The 25,580-nt window shown below is 38.8% G+C and overlaps 1 protein-coding gene across 1 annotated transcript; it reads right to left on the reverse strand.

The window, feature by feature from the left end:
• Window positions 1-88: 88 nt before the first annotated feature.
• Window positions 89-24,414, reverse strand: SLC13A1 (solute carrier family 13 member 1). The gene is made up of 15 exons (XM_075428292.1): window positions 24,316-24,414; window positions 22,353-22,481; window positions 21,509-21,645; window positions 17,522-17,709; window positions 16,929-16,986; window positions 16,773-16,839; window positions 16,120-16,283; window positions 11,382-11,501; window positions 10,078-10,176; window positions 9,888-9,989; window positions 3,232-3,335; window positions 2,238-2,347; window positions 1,405-1,566; window positions 334-471; window positions 89-232 (listed from the first exon to the last, which is right to left on the reverse strand). The coding sequence occupies exons 1-15, from the start codon at window positions 24,412-24,414 to the stop codon at window positions 89-91; spliced, it is 1,821 nt and encodes a 606-aa protein (XP_075284407.1).
• Window positions 24,415-25,580: the final 1,166 nt, after the last annotated feature.

Below are 25,580 nucleotides of genomic sequence, written 5' to 3' on the forward strand. Positions count from 1 at the left end.
TTTTAAGTGACTCACCACATGTCAGTGGAAAAGAAAAGAAACAGGACCAATTCAAACCAGTTCCCAGGATTCTTTTTTTTTTTTTTTTTTACAGCCCGGTGCTATTTGTAGAAGAGATATCTGGTGCCCAACTTGGGTAAGTATAGAGATCAAATATAGGTACTGTCCATGTCATAATTGCAAGCATAACTACAGCAACTCCAATGATGTTAATGCCCAAACCAGCTTTCACCTAAAGGAGAGGAAAAAGCAAGCAGAAACTCACATCAAGACACTGAAGAAAGTTTTTAAAATGCTAAAACTCCCCTTTAAGGAGTTTTGCTTAAAACTCACCATGTCCATAATAGTTAAATGACCGTATGAAAATACTATGGCGTTGGCTGGATTTGCTACAGGAAGCAGGAATGCAAAGGAAGTACACAAGGTAGCAGGTATCAAAATGAAAAGTGGGTTCACATGAATGGCTTCAGCCTATCATAAAATAAAAGAGAAAGAACAGCTGTCAAGGGACACGTTTGCCAAATGTAATACATAAATACTAACTGATTATATTAACACAAGTGAACTGTGAACAGAACTGCTAGCTTAAGTAGTGAGAAATAACCTTTTCTGATAACTCATTTTTAAGATTATATCTGGGAATGCTTCAGGAGAGAGAAGGTGGTTTTAATACAGAATAGCTACTGAACTTCAAATTCACACCTGATGTTTTCTAATTGTAGTTGAGCTTATAAAATAAGACTATTGCAAAGAGTGTGGGCACTGCACAAGCCCTAAAAGCAAAACACTGCAAGAAAGAAGATAAAATTGAATTTTTATATAATACACAGGAGGGATTCAATGAAGTGAGAACGGATGTTTCTTTGTAAGAGAGGGAACAGGCATTAGTACATGTCTAGGCTGCCCAAGAGGAAAATCTGCAGGCTAGAAGATGATCAGTAAGTTTTGAAGAAGAAGAAAGAACTGGGTGTTTTGATAAAGATGAGAAGAAAGGACACAATTAAGCCAAGGAGAGAAAAAATAAGAAGTACATAAAAAGCACATCTATTAGCCCTCTCTTCTCTTTTTTGACGCTTGAAAGTTGCAGTGCTTCCAATTTTCACTGAACATGTGGTCCTGAAGAAACACTAAGAGAATTGTCCTTTTCAAGTCCTTCAACTGTTCGCAAATAGGAATAACAGCATCAATTTTTGAGTGTTGAACTCTTACTTAATTTTACTGAATTTTCAGCATTTCTTGTAAGAAAGCTCCAAAATAACCAAGTACCCAATGTACCATGCAGCACAGCAAAAAAGACGCATGAAGTATTTCATGGAGACTTTTAAAAACTGCTTCTTTGAGCAGCTGTATTATTACATGGATGATAAGCAGTTTCTGATTAAAAACAACATGTGTTCTACTCACCAAAGGAGATAGTATGGGCAAAAATATCGTAATGGTAGCTGGATTGCTGGCCACTTCTGTTACTGAAGTGACAATAAGGCATGATATCAGGATAACCAGCCACAAGGGTAGTGATCCTAGAGGGGTCAATTTATTTGCTATCCACTCAGAAAGTTTTGAAACCTGCATAAGGAATACAACAACATCATTATGTTTTACAAATTACTGAAAAGCAATTTTAATAAATGGTATAGAACAGGAATTTACTTATCTGCTAATTGTGAAGTCTTTGTGTAAAAGGGAAAAAATCTGAAATATTTTCCATATTCCTACCACATGTTTTTAAGCACATTTTTCTAATTCAATGATGCCATATAGGAACCCATGCAAACTATATTTCATTTATTTATATTTGCACCTCTGAGATGTTTAGAGGAGTCACAATCAGAAAATTGTAATATGCATATGTCAGGCTTCATAACCAGAGTTTGGGCCCAAACCTGCTCGATTTACTGGAGTACTCAGCAGGGCTCCACACGGAAGGTAACTCAGTGACATGGGACATTAACCCTAAGCCTTTGGCAACTGTGTGTCTGCACAACTCCTACCACCATTAGCTTTAAATTAAGTAACAAAGAGTCATCATCATTTTGCACAGTCTTTGAAAACAAAGTAAATCCGTTTCTTGTAACCCTCTTTCTGAACACCTTCAATTTTCATCACATTTATCAGGTTCAATATTGTTACTGAATAACTTGTTAAAGCAAGAGAATAACTGTGAATGCATTGCATGTCTGAATTGCTCCTGATGTGGGTCATCCTAATTGTTCAGTATCTTCCATAGATTGCATTACCTCACAGCCGTCTGCCAGTGCAAACCCGCCACCAACAAGAATAGCTATTTCCCAGGGCATGCACGACTGAAATTCCTTCCAAGTAATCAGTGGACTGTAACCAAAAACAGCTAGAGAAAAAAAAATAAAAAAAAAACAACCCCCCACCAACATTGAAAATCATATTGAAAAACACCTTGAAATACTCTCTCTGAGGAAGTACTTGGGAGATATTCAAAGGTCAAATCGCATCATTATAACATGAGGAAAGTCTTTGACATGAGCAACTTGCAGTTCTCGGGACAGATCCTTAGCTGTTGAAAACTGTCACAGCCTGAAGACAATAGAGCTAGCACAGTTTCCAGCTGCAGAGCACTGGCCCCTCTCCCCTCCCTCCCGATGTGGAAGATAGCTATGGGATATCAATGAGTTTAATCTACTCAATAAAACTGCACTACTACGACAGATTGCTGAGCAAGTGCTGTTTCACTTTGACTCGTTTATGTTCTGCACTTGCATTCTCTGTGAACCCCCAGATCTCATTGATTTCAGTAGCAGAATTGAATGCATAAAGAGGACAAGCTGGGGGTATACATTAACAGGGTAAATTCAGTTTTGAAGGGGAAAAATTAAATGAGAATGGACTCATTCACTAGGATGAATTTTAGGGAGTACCTTAAATAAGCAGTAATATTTTCAAAAAATAAACTCAACCCTGCCTGGTGCAGTCCCATTCAAAGCCCACTGCAGCTAATGGAAAGGTGATTTCCACTGGCAGCAGTGGGCTGCAGGTAGCTGGTTCATGCACAGCACTAGCTCCTGCTCACATTGCTTAATTGTTGGCGCTGACTTCCAGGCCAGGGGTGCTTTACATCCCAGTAAGAGATTATCGTGTATTAAGATCGTAACATTAGTGTTTAACAACATTCCTCTAACAAGTGCAGTAAGTTACATGTACGGTTGTGTCTGAGATGATACCTTATTGTAGTAAAATCCACATGAAAATATACTCAACTATTTTGTCCATTTGAAGTCCTAGACAATGTCTTTGCTGGAATAACAAAGAACAGGAGGCCTACCATCAAGGCAGTTGTTGAATCCGTAGCATAGCCTTTATATCTAAGGAGAAGTTAACAAGAAAAAAACACATAAATATATATAGTCAGGAGGAGCAGAGGAAAAGAGTGAGGAGGAGGGTGGCGTGGCAGAGAGGAGCTGTTACAGACTGACCACAGCTCCCTGTTCCTCATCCCCCACGCCACTTAGTGCAGTGGAAAGAAGTAGAGGAGTCGGGAGTGCAGGAGTGAAGCTGAGCCTGAAAAGAAAGGGGGTGGGGCAAAGGTGTTTTAGTTTTTATCTTTGTTACTCGCCATCCAACTCCATTTTTAACTGGCAATTAAATTAAATTAATTTTTCCCAAATCAAGTCTGCTTTGTCCATGATTGTAACTGATAAAGGATCGATCTTTGTGTCTTTATTCAAATCCACGAGCTTTTTGACCATATTTTCTCCCCTGTCCTATTAGGGAGGGGGAGTGAAAGAGTGACTGGGTGGTCATTTGGCAGCCAGCCAAAGTCAGTTCGCCACATTTGTGGAAATATTAGATGCAAGCCCTCTAATTTCATAAACAAGCATCTTGAATAAGCATGTGTTATTTTGTCACACAGAAATAAGCTGGGGGAGGGGAATCTTTGGGAATAGCTGATGCTTAAACAGCTAATTTTCACAGTTCAGTGATAAATTTAATAACTTTAATATGCTCTGTAACAGATTCAGTCAAACAGGCCTTCAGAGCAGTGTGCATACACACAAAGGATGATGCTTTTGTAGCCAAGAGAAGGCAGCAGAGCTTTATTGTGATCCTTCTATGGCTGTTACTACTAGAGTCATAGACACAAGGGCCATGTTTATTTTGGTCATTTCCAGTGCCTGAGAACTGCTTGCACTAATGTTTCTTAAACTATTCCAGTATCCTTCTAATTTGGACAGAGTAGCCCCAAGATCAGGTAAAGTGTAAAGTGGAGCTCTAAGGCCATTTTAACACATCCATCTGATTCTGTTTCACGTTATTATGTGGTGACATGTCCCAGTCTGTCTTATTTCAGCAAGATGGTCATCCAAATGAAGACAAATTTTGATGAAGAAAGTTAAACCCAACACTTTCTTAGGCTTTGTTATTATTTTTTTTCTGTTTCCTGTAAGTTTTCCTAAAACAATACACCAATATATTTGTCCTCTCGGCCTCATACCATATGGTTTTCAGCATATGCAGCTACAGTAGATCCAAGCGCAACTTCCTAGTAGATTTTCCCAGCAGCTTAAGTGTTTATACTAAACCAGGGCTTTTCACTGAAAGGAAAAAATCATCTCCCATTTGTGTGTTACAAATGTATAAACTGGTAGGTCTGTTTGCTTTAACAACAGTGTTAGGTGAGATTCAAAAAACCTGAATATGCATAGCACACTGACACCACAACCAACATTTAGTTTAGCTAACACTGCCACAAAATGAAGCTACCATAGAATTTGAAGTCGTTCTCTAACATATTCTGTCTCCTGCTTCCTATTATCTGCCAACACACAAAAACAGTTTTAAAAAACAAGTTATTATTTTCTTATGGTTTCTCAAGGCAGAGGGTTCTGCCTGTATACCACCTTTAGCCTAGGACCAGATGCACTGGGCCTTAAAGAGCAGAAAACGTTTTCCTCTAGGATCCTATCCTGCACTGACTTAAGACTTGCTAGGAGTTTTGAAGGAAGGCAAGCTTTAGATACAGAAACAATTACTGCTGCCACTTCTAGGCAGCTGATTCTTCACAGAATGGTTGAGGTTGGAAGGGGCCTCTAGAGGTCACCTGGTCCATGCCCCCCTGCTAAGCACATTCACCCAGAGCCAGTTTCCCACAACCATGTTCAGATGGCTTTTCTATACCTCCAAGGATGGAGACTCCACAACCTCTCCAGGCAACCTGTGCCAGTGCTCGGTCACCCTCACGGATAAAAAACGTTTCCTGATCTTCAGGAGGAACCCCCTGTGTTTCAGTTTCTGCCCATTTCCTCTTGGACTTTCACTGGGCACTACTGCATCCTCTTTGCACCCTCCCAGGTATTTCTAAACACTGACACGATGCCCCTGCAGCCTTGTCTTCTCCAGGCTCAACAGTCCCAGCTCTCTTAGCCCCTTCTCGTATGACAGATGCCCCAGTCCCTTAACCACCTTTGTGGCCCTTTGTTGGACTGTCTCCAGTATATCCATGTCTTGTACTGGGGAGCCTAGAACTGGATGTAGCACTCCAAGTGTGGCCTCACCAGTGATGAGCAGAGGGGAAGGATCACCTCCCTCGACCTGCTGGCAACACTCCTCCTAACACAGCCCAGGATGCCATTTGGCTTCTTTTGTGGCAAGCGCACATTGCTGGCTCATGTTCAACTTGGTGCCCAACAGGACCCACAGGTCCTTCTCCACAAAGCTGCATTCCAACTGAGTGGCCCCCCTGTGTGTACTGGTGCCTGGGGTTGTTCCTGCCCAGGTGCAGGACTTTGCACTTCCCCTTGTTGAACTAAGGAGGTGCAATTTTTTGCTCACAAAAACTTAGTATTCCTGATGTAAAACACCATTCTCAGAAAACTATTCTCAGTCATACTATTATGAAGACACACAAGGCACCATTGCAAACAGAAGCTATTCAATCATTATAAAATTTTGAGATAAACATCTTTCAAAGTCCATTTATCTAAACTGTAACACAATTGCATATACAACATCTACCTGCTTGTAACACTGCAAATCTGATTGCCCTGTAAAGAAGTAAAAGAGCTGTTGATTAAGGACATTTCACAATCACTCCAGCTGAGATCATTGTAGAGAACAGGGCTGTGGGCACGAGTACACAGTGGTAGTAAAGAAAGGAATAAACCATGCAGAAAAAAAGGAAGAATGCACTCAGGCAAGAATCTGAGGAGGCGTGAGGGAAGCCCACCTTGCATACATCAGCTGTAATCAGTTGCAGCCAAGCGTTGAACTTTCTGTTTCTTACGAGGTTCATAAAGTCCTGGCCAAAGGCCAACTTGAAACTCTTCTGGTTGAAGCTAATACCCTACAGCCTGGAATCAGGCCAGGACATGGCAGGAAGCTGCTGTAGCAGAAATGATGTGTGATCTTGTGCTGTCAACAGATGGGGAGGAAACCAGTGTTTTTACCCTGCGCTGTTTTCTGTAGTGTTATACAACATTTACTAAAACATCTTGCAGTCTGCCTCCAGAGCGAGGTGGCAGGGGCTCAGGGCAGGATTGTAAAGGATTAATTTTTAATAGTTGTACAAAATTTTCTTAAGAAAAATTAACTGGTAAATGTAATGTATATTTGAAAGACATCTGATAATGCTGCTTAAAAATGGGCTCTACTTAATACCAATACAGCACAAACGCGGATTAAAAATTGTCTGACATTTCAAGAAGTAGCCCTTAAGAAGTGGGGAGGTATCATCCTTAAATACTAGTACTTCTGCTGGGATTTAAAAAAAAAATCAGTGTTTGTATTTTAAACAGATATTCAGTAACTTGTGAGGATGCACACAAGGTGCTGAGAACATGAAAGTGGGTGGTGAGAGTGATAGGAAATTGTTTCTTGCAGCAAGACTTTGAGCATTCCATTTAGTTTGTCAAAACAAATCTAATATGATATAATTAAACAAGATGTACATCCTGAAAGAACCTATCACAGAAAAGCTTTTAATCCATCAGGGAAAGACAATAACAGATGGCTGGAAGCTATATTCAGATGGAAAACAAGGTGCAAGTTTGTGTTAGAATCATAGAATAGTTTGGGTTGGAAGGGACCTCTGTAGCTCATCTAGTCCAGCCCCCCTGCAAAGAGCATGGACATCTTCAACTAGACCAAATTGCTCAGAGTCCCATCCAACCTGACCTTGAATGTTTCCAGGGCTGGGAAATCTACCACCTCTCTGGGCAATCTGTGCCAGTCTTTCACCACCCTCATTATAAAGAATTTCTTCCTTCTATCCAGTCTAAATCTGCCCTCTCTTAGTTTAAAATGATTACCCCTTGTCCTATCAACAAGAATGTCTTGTTTAGTTCGGCAACAGAGATGATTATCCACCAAGAAAAACTGTCAAGGAAAGTGGTAAATTCCAAAATCTGAGGAACCTGTGCTTTGCCACCTTGAAATCCAGCCTGGCTACTTTCTGGAAATTCACCTTCTAATAAAACAGAACTATACTAGGCTTAACACAGAATACTGTAGCTCTTCTGATATTCAGCATGTTAGAACAAATGAACCAATGGTCCTGTCTGGTTTAAGACCCTGGGAGTGGTGTGAATCATACCCAGTAGGACCCACTCACTGGCTGTGGAGGGCCACAATGTTACTTGTAGCTCTGACATTGCAGCTTGTGCTAAGGACAAAGCTCACCTATGCAGGTGACAGAACTTCGCTGAGGCTGGCTTGAGACTGTGGGACAAGGTCCTGTGCAAAATAAGTACTATCAGGTTTCTGATAAGAAATCAGATTTCTAAGGGCAGAGAATATTTACTTACACTTGTTTCTTGTAACATAAATTTAAGGAAATCATGCACATGCCTATCAGTATGCTTAAATACAAAACACTAAACAATTTTGTACACAGCGGTATTAGGGAACACGTGCATAAGAGATGTAAGCCACAGTTCGTGCACTGCTAGAAGCCTCTTGGACTTCAAGGTGTTGAGTGCAATGTAACCACTGACAGAACCACAGTTGCTGGGTTTTGATTTTTTTTACCTGTTTGTGTCTTTGTTTTCTTCAAAGATGGCTCAGCACTACTCCCAGCTGTACCTGAGCTGGCTTCTTGACCCCTCATGCATCATGGCTGAGAAATCTTCTGTTTCTCAGAAAAGTAAAAACCAAAAAGTAATTGCCTGGTTTTAGGCCAGCTAATGCAGTTGATTGATAAATTAAAGCTATCTAGAAACAGGCGAGATCTGAATAGTAAGAAATGCTTTCTATTCCCTTAAAGGTTTTGTTAGGCAGTAACACAAACTTTGCTTCTCTTCAGGTTACTTCACCCAAACTAGAACATGATTCAGCCTAATGTGACATGACATGTACTTGCATTCCCTTTCAAGCAAAACATCAGAGGGCATCCACAAAGTCACATCCCCGTGCAGAACCTGTAACCACACTTACTATGGGAATGTTCTGCTTTTCCCTGCCACTGAACAAAATCTTCAGACAACAGTAAACAGACAACTTCAGATAGAAAAATGGGGATCTCGGGACTGAAATAAGCAATTTGAGCCATAAGTCCCAAGTTTGAAGGTTGTTCACAATGTCTGTTTTTCAGTGTCAGTTGTATCTTGTTAAACGGAATGCGATGAGCCCTGGATGTTAATATGAAGCAGAAAGGGAAACAAAGCCAGCCTGATTGCTTAGCTGGCTGATTGCTTGATTAGGTCAACACTTCAAAAACCATTCAAGAACACAGTATTTCGTGTGAGACAATGATCATCAGTTCTGCTGTTAAGGGGAAAAAGTGTTCTTTTGCAATTTTTTGCATAATGAAAAAATAATTTTAAAACAATCTTAGTTTTTATTGCACTTTTTAATGTTGTGTTTTACACAAAATAATTTTGCTTTGTACTTTAAATCCTCAAAGGGCTATAATCAATTTGTGTAACCTCCTCTACCAAAACTTCTGGCAGAGGACTGGTACATGCGTGTGTGTATGAATGGTGGGAGGATATTTAAAGAGAGGAGTCATGGCGGATGCATGTTCACATGTCATTTATGCCAGACATGTAGGAAAACAAAATGGAAAATTACCGTGCAAGTCCAGCATTGGCCTTTGACCCATCCGGTAACAAACGTTAAACCGAGAAGGGCCTAAACAGCACAAAGTCCCACTCCTCCCAATCCTGCAACTACTTCCCAGTACTTCAGAGTAAAACTCAAACCTTTATCACAGAACGGAACTGAAATTACTGTAATTACAGCAAGAGAACAGGAGGTATCACAGTATTATAAGTTCTTGCAAGAGCAACTGATTTCTTAGGAAAAAGAGTCTAGGTGATCCTGGAGAAGGGACTGGAAACCAAGCTGCAGCAGAAGGCAAAATGAAAAAAAAGAAAAAAAATTTCCTGAATAGTTCCTAGCTTTTTGGTTGTTCACTGAATTATGATGCTGAGAGAGTTATGTATGAACAGATAGTAATTTATATCACTAATTAGAGCTGTCAAAGCAAAAGATGTTGACCTGTATGCATACAAGTGTGGCTGCCACTAAGGGCAGTAGATCAAAAAATTCTAACCAAAGATTTATTCTTGAAATTGTAGATTTGATGAAGAAGTAGGATACTGTAACATCAACCATTACGCATTACCGTTATGCATTCTCCCTCACTGGATCAAATCTAAAAACTAGGCATAATCCCTCTTAGGAGGCACTTTATTTTATCCTGTAATGGGTTTAGCACATTTCAGTTATTGCACACACACATCTATGAAATTGCTGGAATTTAACTATTCTGTACACACCACATAGGTTTTCAAGAATTTCAGCCTGGAATATCTCAGAAGTTTTGAAAGTATTTTATTTTATTTTTAATTGAGAAGAAAAGCAAGTATGTAGTTAAGACACAGTACAGTTCTTGCTGGTGTATCAAAAAGATTACTTACTCTGCAAAAAGTGAAGACCATCCTGGGATGAAGCCGGGGTCTCTGGTGAACCACAGCAGGGTCATTAGAATGAACAGGATAAGTGTAACGGTTTCTGGGTAGCTATATCAGAAACAGAACCGGTTAAACATTTTTTTAAATTTGCACTTGGATTTACTCACTCTTGTTGCAGATTTATAGTTTGGCATACCTCATTTGTCCAAGCTTCTTGTACTCCTCCTCAATCACCTGTGCTGAGGCCTCTTCTCTAGCTGTTTTATTCTTGCCGCACTTGAACATGTTTTTAAAACTGGAACATAAATCAGCAGTAATGAACAACGACTTAACAGTGCATACAGAAAAAAAAGAGTCCAGCCTTTCCAGTTACCAATAGCACTTTACAAAAGTAAAATTTTTACTTTACAATGCAGTATCTGCCACTTAATTATCACCCACCAAATTGAGCATATTGGAATTAATTGACAAAGCCCAATGGGAGATTGACAGAGGCAGCAACAAAATGTGTCCTGTTATTGACTAGGTCTTTTGCCCAGGAAGTAAGAAACCTCAATCATAGAAACTAACTGAAGCAATCAAATACATAAGCTGGCTATTTAATGAAAGCAATCTATGACTTTGCTTTACTTTGTTTTGTAATGAAAAAGTTTGTATTGCATGAGTAGCCTGCATACAGATAAGCAGACTATTTGGTGTGAACTAGGTTTTCATTCTTGGATAAGACCCTTACATATTTTTAAAAAGAACATTAGGGAAACAATTAAGAAAAATGAAACAATAAATGTTCACTTATGGAGTGGTAAACATGGGATGATTTTAAGTCTGCTTAAGAGTAAAGTCTCACTCTTCATCTCTTGCTCCATACACAGCAATATGATCATGGAAGACAGGTGTCCACATTGTTATCTCTGCAGATGTTAGTGAACTTGTGGAGAACTAGGCTTTGAAGAATCATCCCAAAAAAGTATTGTCCTCTCCAAAACCTTAAAAGCACAAGCTCTAAGGGGGAAAAAAAATACCATGCCATCACATATAAATTTTGGAAAAGTGGAATTTTTTTACTTCCCATTTACAAATACAGTCATCCAGTTTGTAACACAGATACTGCTCAAGTATTCAAGCCAATCCCTGACTCCAGTGAAGGGCAGCATCCTGACTAAAAATCTTCCAGTCTTAGAACAAAATGTACAAAATTTCAGTGTTATTCTGTCTTGCACAAATGCACTGTTTAATGAAGATGTCTGTATATTATAAGGGAATGGGTATTATCATCTGTGATACGGACTTTTCACTTTGGGCTGAGCAGTGAAGAAACATTATTTTAGAAAATTCTTGTCCCATCCAGAGACTCAGCCATACTGATCAAGGATGTAAAATCATTGCTGCTGCATTATCTTCCTATTAAGACTGTTAAGCTTAGATGCAACATTTGCTTCTGGTACAAAATATCTCTTACATCATCAACATTTGGTTTTGTTGATTACAACATTTACTTACTCAAACCCAAGGAAAAGCCACTGGAGCCAGACCCAGGAGAGCACCAGAATAACAACTGCAACGGGGATGGAAAGGATAAACCAGGATCCAAAATTGATGCACTGGCAAGCTGGGTAGCGTCTGGATGAAAGTAAAAGACTGTTTAGTTGAGCCTTGCAAAGGAATGAAGACTTGTGAGAAGTGCCAGAAAGCCCTGCTGCAAGAGAGTTCTTCTGGCCGGCAGCTGACTTCAGCATGAGGTGACCTCTGGTGTCCTCTTCCCTCACTCTCCCATCCTGTTCCTGGTCATCATGACCTCTACAGGAACTAGCTGTGCCAGTTACTTGAGCATGGGATCAGCAACAGGTCCAGGGATCTGACACTAATCTAGATGTGTCTAACCCGAGTTCAGGAGGCAAGGAAAGGCCACTCACAGCATTAAGAACCATTAGGACCACAAAAAAAAAACCCAGAACTTGAAGAAAAACCCTTCTTTGAGAGAAGGCTTTAGCGCAAGAAAATATATTCAAATGAACAAGCTCCAATGAACTTAGAAGGCAATAGTGGATACAATGTTCAGACTTATACTGTTTAAGGTTTCATAAGGGATTCAAAACTGATTAGAAACAAAATTATTACTAATTTCCAGGAAAGGCAGGAATATTCCTTTGTTAGGTGGATTGTCTCTCCAGTCACTTTTTCTCTTTGAGACTGTCTTAATCTACTGTTTACAGATTTGGGCCATTCAGCTAGAACTCTCCCTGCCATGTGCATTTGAGAAAAGGAGAAATGGGCTTTGGTTTTCTGAGGGAAACGAATTTATTGTTGGATGAGATAGATGCCAGATAGGCAAAAAGGCCAGGTAAATGAATCCTGTTTTTCAATTTACTTCATGAACAGAATTTATTCTTCCTTTGAGCTCCTCCAGCTCTACTGAGAGAGTTTTTCATGCTAAAAGTGAGAAAATTCTAGTCTCCTTGAACAGCCTTCCTCCTTGATGCAAAAATCAGATAGAAGTAAAATCACAATGTCCAGACGAAGGATGTAATGACTATTTTCAATATTATCCAATCTTACGTATTTCAGGCCTTGCTAGAAGAAAAGGAATTCTGATGGTCACATAGGTCTTTGAGGGAGTGAATGCTTATTACAAACGCTTTTCTCAAGTATTGAGCAGATTTTATGATTGATCTATACTTATTATGATCCTTACATGTATTGCTATTAAAACGCCAGCTGGGACTGGACCAAAAGCCCTACCCACTTCTTGAGGTGGTGTTCTAAATTGCAACTGTACATAGTGATGAGACAGTGAAACCTGAACAAGAAAAGGCATTGTGCTATTATATATGTTATTGATTACTTGCTATTTAGCTTTTGTTACATGATTAGCCACAGCACATTTTGAATGTGTGAATTCCAATATAGGAAAAAACTGACATCGGCATATCAATGACTTAGCATTTCATCACTTGTTAAACTGTTTATGATCTTCTTTCCTGTATTATGTGTAACAACTCCTTATTGAGGAACAAAACAAGCTCTTGAAGATTTTATACTAAAGAGTCAATTCCATTACAAAAAGTTATTGTGGTCAGATTTCCCAGTAAGTTTGTGCAGGTCTGAATATCTGTGTTTCTACTAATCTTACTGTTAAAGTTAGCTATTCTTCATCTCCATAGCAAATATTCCTCAGGTAGACTGGATGATCAAGTTAAATGATTTAAAAAATTGTCTATTATACAGTACTGGTTGGATTATCTGGTATTGTTGGATTATCTCCTACAGGTCTTGCCTGAGGCAAGGATGGACAGGACACACTGAACTATTTATTTTCTATACCTGTTTCCTTTGGGAAATGAAAAAGTTTGATTGACTTTAATAATTCTTATTTTATAGTGATTCATTGCCAATAACAATAAACTCCTTCCAGGCAAACACTACAAATGCCAACAGATTTGATTCATAGAATAACTCCAGAGAAGATTGTATCTTTTATGACTTTTATAAAATTGCTTAGGTTGAAAATTATGTAATGTTGGCAAAATTTGATTCTTCATGTCAGAAGGTCCTAGTCGGTAACCAGAATATGATTCAGGAAACTGAGTAACTTGTCAGTGAGCCTGGCTGGAGAACCAAAGGTTCCATTGTAGGATCTACTCTTCCTCAAGTACAGAACTCTGTTTTCTGCCTGACTCAGTGTTGTCTGATAAGCCTTTCTCTCTCTAACCTCTCCACAGCCTTCCCCTCACCCTGGGGTACAGCTGCCTGTACTCCTAGGATCTACAGCCCTGCTCTATTATGGCCCAGCCATGAACCTTGGCCTGAAGTGTTGAAGAAACTGCTTCACATGAGAAAAAGCTGTAAGAAAGTCTCCACAGCAGAGCTGTGTAAGATTAGATAGGTAAAACTGCAGATGTGCAGTTTTGTTGTGTAAAGATAATTGACATGGGGATCGGCAGCAGCCTGAAGGATTCAAGAGGAAAAACACCAATACAGAAGGGGATAAAATACTAAAAGAAAAAAAATATGGAGTCAGAAGAAAGTGACTCAGCATCTCCAAGGATCTGTTCCAGGAAGCAGTGAGGACCAACTCATCTCATCCTCATTGATGCCTTCCTGGCTAGAAAAGGTTTCTGGGTGTCTTATGGACAGTTGTGAGCAGACTAATGCTTAGCTTACTAGGTTGCTACATATCACAAAATCACAGAATCACAGAATGGTAGGGGTTGGAAGAGACCTCTGTGGGTCATCTAGTCCAACCCTAAGAATGGTGTGTTAGCCGTTACTTTTTTTTTTTATTTCCCCCCAGTTGTCTTTATTCTAGACACTATATTGTATTGTCTCTTTGCATAAAATTAAAAACAGAGTGACCCTGAGAGGATCAGTAATAAACATGTCTTGGAAAGAAGCCCTTATGGAAGTTGGTCTCACTGGTTGGGATGCTTCTGCTGTGTGGATCACAGCATAATTGCTTGTCCTAAATCAACAGCAGGCTGAGGATTCCCAGCAACACACAGGCTCCAATGCTAACATAGATATACTACCTTCCTCTTCATGGGACAAATGAAAAGGAGGGAAGAACAGTAAACACTCATTCCAACTTGGTTAGTACTAAAATCAAGAAGATATAAAGAATATGGAATTTCACAGTGCCATTTTAAGTGTTTTGTCACTGAGTTGGAAACCCAGGAACATGCTATATGTATAGCTCTTCTGTTGAATTATCTTCCCTTCAGGTGCTTATGACTCCTGAAGGTAGATGCAAATGTGTCCCAGTCATGCTAACAGGTCACTTCCCACTTCAGACAGGGCATGAATAGAAATGAGGCCTCCAAGGAAAAGGGGAGCAAGAGAGTTAAAGATAAAAATATTTGCACAGTTAGGTGGCAGATTCATATTAAGCTAAGGATTAGGCTCAGTCGTTGTGTAAAGATTAAACAAAATTCTGGTGGGCTATAAAACTAGATTACACATGCAGCACTCGATGTACAGCCCATGGTCCTAGCAGAGGGTGAGGACCCAGGGGCAGAACAACAGTCTGCTTGTGTGTTCTTGAAGAGATTGCTAACAGCTAAGACAAACTGAAAAACGAGCTGCAAGCCAGCTTTATTCAAGTTTCCTACAACTGCAGTGAAATGAACAAGAACAGCCCTCACCTCTACCAGTCAGTCTCAGCTTCTCCTAGGCTCACAAGTGTGAAGCTGGCTTGAACCAGAAATGCTTACATGTCTGAAAGTTTAAGTCTGAAGGACTTATAATGCCATAGTCTGCTCTGTGCAGTTCTTTGGCCCCAGTAACAGGCACTATGCTATAATTTCCATTCTATCTCCATTGTTGGTGGTCTCTTAGCACAGGCTGATTTACAGACTGTACCACTTCAGCTCTCTTTAGCAGCATGATGAAGACAAATTTCATCCATTCATGGAACACAGGTTGGAATAAAATCTATCAATAACGTCTTTCACCATTTCCCCCTTGGCAATACGGAGTAGTGGGCAGAGGGTAATAAAAAGATGTATTTTACTTTGGTCTATTTTAAAGTTAGAGTTCAAATATTTCTGGCAATGATTAGTTTGCAGAAGAAAAAAAGTTCAGCAAGAACGATTACTTCTTCAAAAGCTTTGGAGTGAAATATGCCAAATTTCTTTTCAAAGTAGTTCTACTTAGAAAAGGAATATTAAAGATTTTTTTTAATAACCTCAAAACAAAATATTCCATTGAATGCAAAGTTTCAGACTAGTTTGAATTTTTTTGCTTAATCTTTGATTAATGGACCTAAATTCCTCATTTCAGCAATGCACTAACCATAGTGCACTAAGTCCTGAAAATCTCCTGATGCTCTTTTCTAAGCAGACCCAAACTTAGCTCCCACTGTACTTAGAAATGAACAACAGTCCTTTATTGTCAGATAGTGTCTGTCACAGTCATGCTAAGTAGTGTCTTCCTCCTCAGATAAACCCATCGTTCTCCATACAGCTATTCAAAGAGTAAAGTACTACTGCACCAAAGAATGGCCATCTTTTTGCATGGGGTAGGCGATCACTTACAGCCTTTCCAGTGTAAGGCAAATACAACCGTGCAATTTCATTTTAACCCTTTAACAAAAAATAACAAAAACGAAAGTAATAGAATCAAATACTATCAAATTAAAGTGTAAAGTTTCTGATGCATTTTAGGGGAGCCATGTGAGAGCTCAGGAAAGAACAGTTAAAATTCTGGATTAATAAGAATAAAATAATTTAATATAATTTCTCACGTATTGAAGTGCTCAGCAAAAATCAGATTAGTCGATGTTCCTGTGATTGTAGTCAGCCCTCCAATGGTAGCAGAATAAGCAACGCATAAGCACATCACTTTGAAAATCCCATTGTATTTTTCCTTTTTGCTTTTTCTCCCTGTTTCAGCAGGTGGTAGGTTCTGCTTAGAAAGAATGTACACCAATTAACATATAAGAAGGGCTCATCATCAAGCGCAAAAGTAGGATTCAAGAATGTCCCAGAACAGCCAGACAAATTGCTGGCAATATAGCCAAACACTGCATGGTTTGGTTTGCTGTTACAGTGGTGCCACAGTTATTCATGCAAAGGAAGAGAAGGGAGAGTCAAATCCTGAAGTCCTTTGCCTGAGCTGTCTCAGACTTGACACACATATATACACCTGATACAAGGAGTTTGTTCTCTGGTGAGATTGGTTTAACTTGCATGAGATACACTGGGAGTGCAAACCGACTAACAAAAGAATTAAATAAGCAAACTATATGTATATGTGTATCTACACATATATGTCTTAGCCACATGAAACTAGTTTCATTGCTAGCTGTGCCATGTTAGGTGTTAAATAGCAGTGAGACGGGTTAAAACTAAGTTCCACACACTAGCTGCATTAAAAAAAAAAAGACACCTTCAGTACCTGTTCTTTTTCTTTTTCATTTTCCTTTTCAATTGTGCACACAGTACTACCCAGATCATTGTCATATCTGGAAAAGCAAAGGTATGTATTGTAATAAACAGATATTATATTTAGATTCGTTCTTAGAACAGAATTTAATAAATGAATAACTATTACCCATTAACTTGTTTTTCTTTCTCCTTCCAGTCACCATTTTCACATTCTCCTACATTTTCTGCAAGACATTGATGGAAAGACAGAGAAGTGTTTAAGGGAGCAATACTGGAAAGGCTCCATCAGCATGTCCCATTCCATGCAACAACTTTGCATCATCCCATGAATACATGTACCAATGCCAATCTTAAAAACAGCTAAGTTGTGCCCTACTCCTTCATGCCTCCTATTCCCCAAAGTTTTAACCTTCTAATGATGAGAAATCTTTTCCTTATTTACAATCCAGCTGTGCACGTAACCAGTTTAGATTCATTTGTTCTCCCCACGTTACCCTTGAGCTTAAAGAGCTCTTTGCTCTTGATAACATTTAACTCCCAGTGTATTGTAGTATCATGTAACTGCCATATTCTGCACCTGTTCAGTTTTATTTAATCTTTGTGAACGTGAGAGACCTCATACACAGTGATTCAAGAGAGGTCTCCCAAAGAAGCATGTAATGGTTATCACTTCCCTAATCATTCAACCTTATTTCATGTGGTGTTTACTCTGCTGCAGAGTGAGGGTGGTCAAAGTCACAAACTGTGCTGCATACCTACCGTCCAGCTCCAGTGCCAGGTTGACAGAGCCGTTAGAGCAAGACATCTCCAGCGCATCAGCTTCTGTTTCAGCTCTGATGATCTGCTGAGCTACAGCCTCTACAATTGGCATCACCATGGCAGCAGCAGAGGTGTTGCTGAGCCACATTGACAAGAAAGCACAGCTAACCATGAAACCCAGCATAAGCCTGGAACAGGAGAGAAGACTCTGTGGCTGTTACAGAAAACACCTCCTATCACCACTCTATCTAACATAAATGGAAAGCTTTTTCAACAAAAAGCTTGCATGTAGGAAACACTGAAAATTTAAAGCTTGTAACTGACTTCTGAGGAAGTTTATGAATTAAAATTATCTTGACCAAAGACACTGAAATTATCATACTTCAGAGTTAAAGGATCAAATATTTTATAAACTGAAACAGAAGCAATGATATTTATTTACAGAATGATACCGTAGTTTAATCATCTTTGAAGAAAGAGCACCATGCATGTCACAACAAAAATTAGAAGGGCTACACTGCTAATACTATTAATCTTGTATTGTATAAGCTAGGTCAAACCCCTGGACTTATCACTTAGGCTATAAATTCTCAGGATACCAGTGCAGGCGTTATAAGAAGAAATATTAGCATTTCAGTAGGTGGTGCTTAACTTAGTTCTTAATCCACACCCTGAGACAGGTGTAGGGATTATTTGTGCTTCAATAAACATCATACTTGATATTAAAAGGGGAAATTAAGGTCTTTATAAAGTCTTAGTCTGGTCTTGGCACAGCTTATGCTAAGCGTACTAGCAAATAGGAATTGCATCTGGTCTTGGCGCACTTATGCTAAGTTTACTACCAAATAGGAGTTGCATCTGTGCAATTCCTGATTGCACTGATGCAATGTACTGAATTGCATCAGTGACTGGAGTCATTCTAGTTTTACACTAAAAACCACAAATATTCCAAGTCATATCTGGTGAAGTTTGACAGTGATTTTAGAATACAGGCCACTGTCATTTTTATGCATCTCTTGGAGTTATGAATGAGAGTATTCCTCTTGACTTCTGGTCCTAAGTTGTTATCTGTGCTGTTAAACCCCTGCCCCATGTCACCACAGGGAGAGAACAACTGTGAGCAGAGGGACTGTGGTGTTACAGCATTTTCTGAGAAGTCATTTCTGCAGTTTGTAAAGCTCTTTGCCTAGTCTTGATCAAAAGCTTCACAGCACATGAATAGAAGGTTTTATACAAAAATAATGTCAGCAGTATTTTACAACACAAAAATACCATTCAAAATGCCTCTCATAGCCTTTCATTTCAGGTAATAGAAACAAAATCTCAAACTTGATTTTTTTCTCAGTAGGGACACCTTTTCTCTGTGCACTTTTAATTGCATAATGATGAAATGATCTGCAGATCTGCAAGTGCTGGACCTGATCAAACATAAATTGTCATCAGCAATATAAAACTCATTAACTTTACATAGCTTTTGATGAAGTCCTCAGATGATAGTTGGAGAAGAATTGTGTTTTCAGGAGAAATTTTTGTGCAGAAAATACTGGTCAGGCTAAGCACACAATATGAATGTTCACATTGTAGAAAAATATAATTTTAGCACAACTTGCAAGAGGATTTAAAATCAATGTAAATGAAGACATTCAGTAACATGTTTCAAAACTGTTCATCACAAATTTCCAGCATTTGATGGACTGATGGTCAGGTTACCATTTAGTACAGTGTGGTATACTCTAATGAGTGACTCTAAAATTGATTAAAAAAAGAAATATATCCTCACCTCTTCAGCCCCAGTTTTTCTGCATTATTCTCCCTAAGGTGTTATTAAAAATATTCTACATGAAACCTTGGATCATAACTTCATTTACATTCAGCTATAAAGTTACTCTTTGCTACGTAATGCACAACCAATATTTTATTACTCTAGTCCTTGCAGGTTGCATAGATGTATTCACCTTTCCCTGCTAGTCTGCAGACCAGACTGCATAGCTAAAATGATGGGAGGCCTTTAGGGACTTATAGAATCATTTAGGTTGGAAAAGACCTTTAAGATCATCAAGACCAACAGTTAACCTAACACTGCCAAGTCTGCTACTAAGTCACGCCCCTAAGCACCACATCTACATGCCTTTCAAATACCTCCAGGGATGGTGACTCAACCACTTCCTGGGCAGCCTGTTCCAATGCTTGATAACCCTTTTGGTGAAGAAATTTTTCTTAATATCCAGTCTAAACCTCCCCTGACACAACTTCGGATGTGCTCCACCACCTCAACATCTTTCTTGTAGTGAGGGGCCCAAAACTGAACACAGTATGCAACGTATGGTCTCACCAGTGCCAAGCACAAAGGTTCAATCACTTCCCTAGTCCTGCTGGCCACTCTATTTCTGATACAAGCCTGTTTCTCCAGAAGAATGCAGAATGCAGTATCCAGAAGAGTCCTGCTATTCTACTTCCACTGCTGCATCCTTCAAGTCCTCTCATGCAGAAACCTTCTACAATGATATCTCTGCCTCGGTCTGGATGAGGCTCCAGTGTGCACAGGCTGGCTGGGAACTCCTGCTAGCAGAGGAGGAGGGCTGTGCACAAAGAAGAGCATGCATCACTTTGCAGTGGGCACAGCTAACAAGCAACAGATGCTGAGAGGTGGGAGGATCCTCTCCTTCACAGATCATTTTATCATGATCTTATCATCCTTTTGTCATGATCAGGAAATATGATAGAGCTGAGATAGTTGTGAGGGATACTGCTTGCTCAGGGTTACAAAGCTGTCTGTGGAGTTGTTCTAGGTATCCTCAGCAGCTGGCTGCGGGCTTCTGTGTTCACAGCAAGTTCCCCAGCAATGTTCAGCTTAGCACAGCACGCCATCCACTTGTGTTCTCGCTTTCAAGATTTCAGCCAAAGGTGAGGATTTAGGAGGGATCAAAAAAAAAAGAGGGAAGTTGAAATAACTAAAATTGCATAGATCAAGAATATAGCTAGAGATAATGGGAGGCAGCTGAACAAGAATGTCAAAAAAGAAAGCTACCAGGTATCGAAAGATGCAGGAAAAATCAAAATACATGTGATATTTAAGATTAAGACAGACAAATCACTGAGGAATAGGAATAACCCAGTATTTCGATGAGGAAATACTCCATTAGTTACATCACCTAAGAGGCAACTCATTTTTTAGACCTGGGGTTTCTATTTTTCTGACATTTTATTTCCCATCACTGTCTGCTTGCTGACAAGGAGTCATAAACATCATGTATCCTGGGAAGCCAGACTTGCCCTACAGATGTTATCTGCAACCTTACCGGTGTGCTGACAGATGAATCTGTGGGCCTAGAGCTTTTCTGCGAGCTTGTAAAGCAAGCAAAGAGTTTTCACTTCATAAGATATATGCTGATAGTGAGTAAGTAGAGAGTGTGTGATTTGATTTCCCTCATCACCTCATCCAGCTGGGGAAGTTCCTATTCCTTCAATATTTTTTTCATAGGTAGAGAAAGAAAAAAACACATAAAAAGACATTGTTCTTAATGTGTTTTTCCTCCCCCACCACATCTTTAATTTTATGATTTTTTTCCTTGTTATGTTTTTGAACTCTTGTTGTATTTTAGAGAAATGTCCACAATTTTGCATACAGTATTTAAATGCAAATTAATTATAAGCATATAGCAGATTTTGAGTTGTAGGCATCAGGTACGAAATGTACTAACCACCATTAAGAAACAGGACCCTTACATTATTCGCAGATTCATGAGACTTTTTGTTCAGAGGGATCCTTATTAAGAGCAGAATCACTGCAGGGAACTTTCAATTAGGATTTCAGCAAAATAATATAGTGTCACCTACAAATCAATCATTTAATTTCAAGTATCTACTTCGTTTCAGTAGAAAAGAAAGGCTGAATTTCTACTACAGAAAAAGCAGTAGGCAATTATTTCTGGAATACATAGCTTTCCACAAGTATTATCGTCCTTCAAGACATTGTTTAGCACATACCATGCAGGGTTGACACCCACCAGCATCACCATTCTTAAAGCCACTCTTTTGTGGAAATTCCATTTTTCTATTGACGCTGCCAAACAAATTACTCCGATCAGCAGCAGATGAAAGTCTTTAAAATAAGCAGATGCCACCTGAAATACAAACAAAAAATATTTTGTTAACTAAATGATGACTTTCTATTAATATTTGGTATTATCAATTTAAAGAAGAAAAAATGCCAGTAAGGGTATATATTGAAATAAATATCAAGAATGGTTTTTGACTTACATTTAGAATGTTAATTTCATTGAAATTATTAATTTCATTTAAATCAAGTGATGCAAGACTAACTGTACTAAAGTGTATATGCTAAAATGAAGTGAAAAATAAGGCTTATGAGATGAACAACTTAAGATCTGCAGTCACATCTCACATACAAACTACATCACAAATGAAATGCTGCTTTTATTTATCTAACAGATAAAAGAACAACTTTAAACATAGAGTAGGATCATCTGCAGTGTCCTCTCTTTGACAGGAAAATGTATACACAGAATTCTGCACGAGGTCTTTAGTGTGTTGTCTTATTTATGTAACATTAAGGATATTTTATATTTAGCTAGCATCCTCCCATAGACTGATGTCTAAGCACTGAAACACAGTCTAGAGAAAAAATAGTAAAGAAATATGAACAAGACCTGAGGACAATGCATGCAAGCAAGTCTTAAGGCAGACCTACAGTGACTGTCTCTCAGCAAATCCATGGATTAGGCCATCAGGTTTCAACATTATGTGGTTCTTTCTCTGGGTATTTTATCACTGAAATCCATAGTATGATAGAGAGGAAAAACAGGGTTACCTCCTTGGATTCCATTATACCAAACAATGGGAACATAAAGGCAGGGAGCAAAGCTGAAACAGCCAGCGGCAAAGCTTCCGTGAGCCAAAAGATGGCAACTACAAACAATGTGTAGGCACATTCTGCTTCCTGGAATACAAAAGGCACCAACAAAAATAGGAGTGGATCATCCAGGAAAAGAGTCACAATTGCAAAAGGTCCACCTATGTCACTAGAGAAATTCCCCCCACCTGGAAGAAGTATGAGTCAAGGGACCTGAATTTTGGGTACTCATTGTCTGCTGTTGGTAACCCTGCTAAGACACGAAACATAGTCTGTTTAATAGTTTTAAAGTCTTTTTTTTAAGACATAGTAAAATTACTTAAATTCTGCCACTTATGGAAGGTGGAAAAAAAGTCAGCTGCTTTTTCCTTCAAGCCCCATTAATCATACAGGTCATTCAGAAGCATTCTCAGGCCATTAATTAACATAAATCACAAACATTCTGCAGCTGCAAGCAAACCTTTAAACCTCTAGGAGCACTCACAGTCAATAATAGGTCAAATTTTGTCTCTCCTGTAATCAATGAAGTTTTGTCATCAGCATTAATAAGGTAAGGATATCATCTAATATAAAAAGCATTGTGCAAGACTGACAAGAAATACAACTGTTGTTTTCAAGGCTTGTAATTTTAGTGAGTGTCCTCTATCTAAACTCCTGAAAAACAGGAAGTTTTTAATTTTTTTCAGGAGGATTTACTTCAGTGCTGCCCATAAAATACAGCAACAGTCGAATATAATGAGATGAAGTGAGTTTCTTCTAGAATCCTAGAAACCTCTTTTGTGTAGTTTTGATTCGTATTTCTGCTTTTGAGGAAAATGGTTTAGATCTTTTAATGCCACTGGTTAGGGCATGAAACTACTCAATAGCAGCAGAAACAGCTTGTATTGGGAAAGGAATAGCTTATTGAAATGGTTCTGGGAACCTCTGACTGGAAAACAACAAAGTTAAATCCAAGACCATCAGCTATGGGTAACATTTATTTTTTGGGGGCAGTTTGTGTTATGTATGAAACAATTTAATAGTGTCAATTCATTTGTCACCCAGCAAATGTTCATCTCACTTCAGTCCTACCACATTCTGAATCTGACAAATCCTTCATGCTCAGAGAGGAAAGTGAAATATTGAAAACGTGATGTGAGACAATGTGAAGCTTGTTGCTCTGTAACCATAATCCATCTGTGACACAAAGTCTTCTGAGATGGATTTTCCTGTATTGTTATGCATGCTACATATAGTGCATACGTGATAATACGTCACAGGAGAATAACGTTTCATTTTGCTGACACCAGAGCTGTACCAGATAGAATCACTAATACGACTGTCAGATAGCTGCTTTATCAGCCTGGAGTTGTTGTAAGAGTTTTTGAATGCCAACAGAATTTATTTCAACTGAAATAAAACTAAGTTGTCCTGCCATAACCTTTGCTTTTTGTAGGAACCAGAGATAATTTCTCAGATCATTGATTCCGGTCATTTGCTACAAGACCACACAGTATATGATGAACTTAATGAAATCATCATCAAATAAAAAGGTAATTGCAGCTGTCTTCCTTACAATTCATCTTCTTTTAAACAGAGTTGTTTAAAAGTGGCCAAAATGTAATAGTAAGGACAGGGTTTTCACAGTAGTCTAGATGTAGTTAAATAAGAAAAATATTTCCTGAACAAGAAAATGAATGTATAATTCAGAACATCATGCAACCAGCACAGAATCTTGCATTAAATCTGTTGTCCTCTCTACATTTCTATGCAAATACTCTGAGTTGACAAAAAAAAAATCTACAATGAAAACATGATGAAGTCATTCAAGGTCCCCTCCAACCCAGACTATTCTATGACTCCATGATTCTGAAAAAGGTCTGAGAATCTCAGGCATGACATACAGGTGCAAAAAAATTACCTCTCAAAGTAAGTCACTTACTTTGGTTTTGATGATAAGTGGAAGTGGAAGTAAAAGCAGAGGGGTGAGGACAATGAGCAGGAACTTTCGGTAAGCCAGGAGGTAGCTAAGAATCTTCATGGTTGATGGCTGGTAGATGAACTTTCCTGCAGAAACTGCCCAAAAAAGAGGTCTGACTTTAAATAGCTGACTCTGATTAATATTTTTCTAAGCTATCACCTTTAGTCATTGCTAAAGCAGGCCAGTAAACCAAGTTAAAATTAAATCTTGCTCTTTATTGTTTTAGTGAGTTTATTAACAGTAGGTTGATAAGATAAGTGTTCATCATAAGCCAAGGCTAAATGTTGGCCTCCTTCTGACTTTCTCCCCCTGCCCTTCCTCATAACAAATCTGTGTAATTAGAGTGGGTTTTTAGACAACTAGATAACCAAACATTTTAGGTGCTTTCCCAGTCACTGTTGGCTTCAGTAGGAAATCAAAACATTTAATATATGTAGAATATATGTTCAAGATCTATAAAGTCATTATGTGAAAACATATGCAAGATTATTTTACTAAACAGAATTAAAAATTTTTCATCTTCATCTCCATCTGTGGAGATATTTAAAACTTGATAGGACAAGGTCCTGAGCAACCTGACCTAGGTCTGAACTTTGCTTGCTTTGAGCAAAAGGTTGGCAGAAGTCCCTTCCAGCCTTCATCTTTCTATTGATTCAATCAGTCTATAATTTTCAATGCATGAGAAAACCAGGATTTTTTTCTGTCTTGCCTGGAAGGGAGTTTTCATTTTCTCTCCTCATGCAGCAACAGGATAAGGTGTTCCATGTACGTCATATAAAGCTTTGAGGAATTCTAAGAGTGGGAGAGTTTTTGAGAAAAATCATTTAAAAAAAAAATCCTTTTGCCCGAGTTTTCCTGTTTTCAGTAAAAGAAAGCTGGGTACAGTCTCTGTAATACAACAGAATAGCATCAAATAAAGCAGAGAAAAAGGTAAGAAAGAAGCTTGTACACTATCTGTGGGTAAAGATTAAAAGGGGAAAGAACACACTGTTTCATGCTTAGGATCTTGCATGAAGCAGAGAATTGAAAGAGGAGACACTTGAAGGAGTCTTTGACCTACCAACAGAACCACAGAAAAGCCAGGTAATAAGGTAGATTTTTACTATCTGTATAACTTTTGGGTTATAAGCATCCAGCGTGTCAGGGTGTAGACAAACCAAGTGATCAGACTGCCACTGTTGCGGACAAACTTTTGGTTTCAGGAAGACAGGACTTCAGTTTTACTA

Source organism: Opisthocomus hoazin, chromosome 8 (assembly GCF_030867145.1).
Source record: "Opisthocomus hoazin isolate bOpiHoa1 chromosome 8, bOpiHoa1.hap1, whole genome shotgun sequence".
NCBI lineage: Eukaryota > Metazoa > Chordata > Aves > Opisthocomiformes > Opisthocomidae > Opisthocomus > Opisthocomus hoazin.